This window comes from Aspergillus caelatus (genome assembly GCF_009193585.1).
Source record: "Aspergillus caelatus strain CBS 763.97 unplaced genomic scaffold BDV27scaffold_590, whole genome shotgun sequence".
In the NCBI taxonomy this organism is placed as follows: domain Eukaryota; kingdom Fungi; phylum Ascomycota; class Eurotiomycetes; order Eurotiales; family Aspergillaceae; genus Aspergillus; species Aspergillus caelatus.
Genome location: NW_022475853.1, coordinates 1 through 4395, shown reverse-complemented (window position 1 = coordinate 4395; position 4395 = coordinate 1). Strand labels below are relative to the sequence as shown.

At 52.5% G+C, this 4395-nt stretch overlaps 2 protein-coding genes across 2 annotated transcripts; one reads left to right on the top strand and one right to left on the bottom strand.

Annotated features, from left to right (window-relative positions):
- BDV27DRAFT_139943 (DUF292 domain protein) lies at positions 1–1217 on the top strand (the record flags this gene model as incomplete). Its single annotated transcript, XM_032069553.1, has 1 exon — positions 1–1217. Exon 1 carries the CDS (start codon positions 241–243, stop codon positions 1213–1215), a length of 975 nt encoding a protein of 324 aa, XP_031920188.1. The 5' UTR covers positions 1–240.
- A 16-nt stretch (positions 1218–1233) lies between these two features.
- On the bottom strand, positions 1234–4105 carry BDV27DRAFT_139942 (putative MFS transporter). The gene is made up of 4 exons (XM_032069552.1): positions 2946–4105; positions 2714–2895; positions 2365–2663; positions 1234–2313 (listed from the first exon to the last, which is right to left on the bottom strand). The coding sequence occupies exons 1-4, from the start codon at positions 3856–3858 to the stop codon at positions 1644–1646; spliced, it is 2064 nt and encodes a 687-aa protein (XP_031920187.1). The 5' UTR covers positions 3859–4105; the 3' UTR covers positions 1234–1643.
- Positions 4106–4395: the final 290 nt, after the last annotated feature.

Here is a 4395-nt window from a genome sequence, read left to right as displayed (position 1 = left end):
CCCCGCCCCAAATGACACCGACCAAAATCAGAAAATAATCAATCCCATAACCTAAAACAGACAAAACTAACCTCAACCCTTCACCTCCTTATCCCCCGACTTCGTCTCCTCCAAAAGAAATCCACCGCCAGCTCCGTTATCCAACGCCGCGAACTCTCCCAGCTCCTATCCGAAAATAAAGACGCGAGCGCCCGCATCCGCGTTGAAAATGTCATCGCCACCGACATCGCCGTCGAAGTCATGGAGATGGTGGAATTGTACTGCGAGCTGATCCTTGCGCGGGCGAACGTACTAGATCAGAATGCTTTCAGCGAGAAGGGTGTTGAGGCTCGAAATCGGGCGAAGGAGGCGTGGATGGAGATGAGACGGAAGGAGCAGGGTCTAGGATCTGGATCTGGCTCTTCTGGGTCTAACACTGATAAGGGCGATGCTGCTGGGGGTGGGAAGAGATCAGGGTTCGGGTTCGGGGCGCTTTTCGGTGGTAGTGGTGGGGCTTCGAAGAAGGAGGATACATCGTCGTCAACTGCCGGGGTGCAGAGTGCGGACGATGGGGCGTATATTGATTCGGCGCTGGATGAGGCTGCGGCGGCGATTTTCTATGCGTTTCCCCGGTTTCCGGCTGATGTGAGGGAGTTGACCATTCTGAGGCAACTGTTGGCGGATCGGTATGGGAAGGAGTTTATGACGCTTGCGCAGGATGATCGGTTTCCGGAGGCGGATGGGTTGAGGGTTCCTGAGAGGTTGGTGAAGGGGTTGCGGGTGCGACCGCCGTCACAGGAGTTGGTGGAGAGTTATTTGAGGGAGATTGCGAGGGCGTATGGGGTTGCGTGGGGAGGGGATGCGGAGGAGTTGGGAGAGGCCCCGACGGAGTTCGTGGATGATGATGATGATGGTGGTGTTGATGCTACTGCTGGGGGTGATGTACCGGTGACGCCGCGGAAGGAGGGTCGGCCGGCTGATGTCGAACGGAGGATGTCGGAGACGGCGGAGTTGAATCGTGCTACGCCGCCGAAGGGGTTGCAGCCTGGAAAGAGTCCGGTCAGTGTTGCGCCACCGGGACCCCGGTCTGATAACCCGAATCCACGCGTGAAGGTTCCGGATGGGAATGGGAAGGGGGAGGCCGAGGTGGAGCCCAGGAGTCCCTCGAAGACGAGCAAAGGAGGGATTCCGGAATTGGATGAGTTGACCAAACGCTTTGCAGCACTGAAGAGGTAGTCTCTTTGTGTTCTTTTTTTTTTTTTTTTTTTTTTTTTTTCCCTTTTATCTGCCTGTCTGGTCGACATGCTTATGATAATGATATCCTGAACGCACTGTCATGAGAGATTCTATGTATTATGTATCACGATCTATCGAACCACTGCCGCAATTTTCTTTTTGTCATCATGCATCAGAGCAAGCGAGCATATGTCACAGAATAAGAAATAAAAAAGGTATCCGAGCAATGAAAGCACCGCTATGAACAGACCGGCGCAGTGGTAAAGGAAACGAGAGAACCAACCGGGCACCAACTATGCATGTGTCCCCATATGTACAGTAAGTTGAGGCAAAGAGAACAAAACCAATATAGAACGAGACAAAGATATAACATGAAGAAAGCCAAGGAGACCTGAATGCAAATAATAGGAAATAATGAACCAATCCGATTAGTGACGGTCCCGGAAGTCGTCCTCCTCTCCGGGGAGGATAATCTCATGGCCAGATCCCTCGTAGACAAAGATGGCCGCCACGCATCCAAAAACGGACACCAGGGCGATCAGCCACCAGGCGAACCCGACCGTACCGATCTCCAGACCGTATCCGTACCACGACCCGGAAAAGATAGGTCCAATGGTACGGAAGGCGGAGGACACCGACTGGCCAATCCCGTGGATGGTGCCCAGCACCGAGGGATGTGGCGAGCAGTTGTTCAGCAAGATGATCGAGGTCGGAAGTGTAAAGGTACGGGCTGTGACTTGCAGGAAAAGGACAACAATGATAGAAAACCATATCCACGGCCCGTTGGCCTGACCCGGGGGTGGTGCGCTGGACGGGGCAAGTGCGATATACGGGGCAAACGCATAAGCCAAGGGGAACAAAGTCAAGAAGTACTGGTAACTCTTGGCCGTTCCCAGGCGGCTGTTGATTGCGGGATACACGGTGAACTGGAGGAGCATGCCGATGATACCCAGAATGGCCGTAGCAAACCCCACGCTCTGAGGCAACATGCCCAGTCCGCCAGTAAAGATGAATGGCAGCCTCTGAGCAGGGGCGGCGGGGTCATTGGAATCATAACGGGGTGATGACAGGAAGAGCAGCCAGAGGTTGTTGAATGCACTGCATGGGTCAGCAGAGGTAACCAAATAAACGTAAGGTGATGAAACCTACCCCATCTGGAAATCGAAGAAGGCCTGCGCCAAAAGCGTACACAGCACGTTCTTCGTCCAAAGTCTGCGGAAAGGTAACGTGCGTTTGTGGCGCAACGGCTTGGCAGCCTTCTCTTCCAGTTCGTAGCTCTCGGTAGGATCGCGGTGGGTGCTCAACAGAGGACCTTCCTCGTCGTAATCGGCGAAAGGCAGTCTCTGGTATAACGGGGACGACGAGGGAACCACAGCACGGATACCGCGGGCGAAGATCCTGGCGGTGAAAACACCCAAGCCAGGTTTGCCTTTGCAAGCGTCCAAGGTCTGATTCGGAGATTAGCACGGCTCATGGCCCGTGGAATGATGAACCTTACCTCTTCCAAGCCAATACCAACACAGAATGCAGCAAAGGAGAGGAAAACAGTATTGGCCAACATCGGCAATGCATAAGGATAGCGCTCGAGCCATTGTACGCCGTTCGCCCCTCCAAAAGACGAGTTGGGACCGAACAACGTAGGATAGCTGCGCACCGGATCGGCGAGCATACCACCCATAACTGAACCCATTAGTTGCTACTCCATCTACACCGAACACAGGCAAACTCACCAGGTCCGAACAAAGAAGCAATGTTAAATCCAATCGGTAGAATCAGGAACGCGCGGGAATGGTATTTCTTCTCTTTGACATTTTCGGCAATCATGGTCCGAATAATACCCACCGTACCATTAATGGCACCGCCAAATGAACGCCAGAACACGGCCTGCGCGAACGACGTAGCAAAAGCGACACCCAGACACGACACCGCCGTACCCAAAAGGCCAACTAAAAGGACGAACTTCCGTCCACCCCATTCGGCATCAGCCACTCGACCCCAGGGAATCGCCGTAGCGAACTGGGCCGCGGTAAAGGCACCTTGGAGGATACCGGCCTGGGTGGACACATCTGCGTCGGAAAGGGTCTCATCAAAGGATTTGAGCTGGTAGAACATGTATGCCTGCAACGAGGCAATCTGCAAAAAATCAAATACACGGCACAACCCTAACAATGCGAGTTGCTTCTTCCGCGGCAGGGTCATCCAAGTGACGGGCCCTGGACGCGGAGGCGGGCCAGCGGAGAACTGCTGTGGTTGCATAAAGGAGGCCTGGGTGTGGCTCTGTGAACGGTTCCGGGCATGGCCGGATTGCTCGAATGAGGTGTTTCTTAGAGCCATCCTATCGTCGGAGTCGTCGCCGTATCGGTCCGATGAGCCCTCGGAAAGGTCGGCGAGAGAGATATTAGACTCACGACGACGACGTTGCTGTGCAGGGAAATCTAGTGGAGAGGGTTCGCCTCCGTCGTGACCGGATGTCCAAGAAGTGGTCCGGGTGTGACGGGCATTCCGATTCTTGCTGTTAGAGAGTGAAAAGGTGTGTTGGTGTGTCGGTGTCAGCGCGGGGGTGGGAACGGGAGAGTTGTTGCTCGACGTTGAGATAGATCTCAGGCGACTACTTTGTTGTAGCTCAAGCTTTGGAACAGGCATCGAGGGCGGGAATCTTCCAGAGGCTGTGATAGGGCGCCAAGTGTGGAAGACTACGTCAAGGAATTTGAGCCCGTGGGATTTCGAGAAGAGGGGGGCCCAGAATAGTAGTTTCGTTTAGTATATCGACTTGAAGATAAGCCGGGGGGGGAGACTATGACCGCATGTGTCTATTTTGATCGATCATCCAACTGATCAATAGTAGACACACAAATGCAACTAAAGAGAAAAGTAAAAGAAACTTTACAAAAAAAAAAAAAGTAAAATAATATAACCACAACTTAAAAAATGCAATAAAAGAGTGAATGGGAAGAGGAAGAGGAAGAAAAGTCTCACACACGATAAGGGAAAGGGAAAAAAAGAATGAGGTTGGCGATGGTAGTAAAGGAGGAGAAAGATTGAAATCCAATACCATTCGTTACTTCACTTTACTGTTCACTCAACCTTTCGATCGACAACTGCATGGAGATTGCGACGCTCGTCTCCACTGCTTGGCTGATGAGTATTTGAATATTATCCATGAATTTGATTTTGCATTAT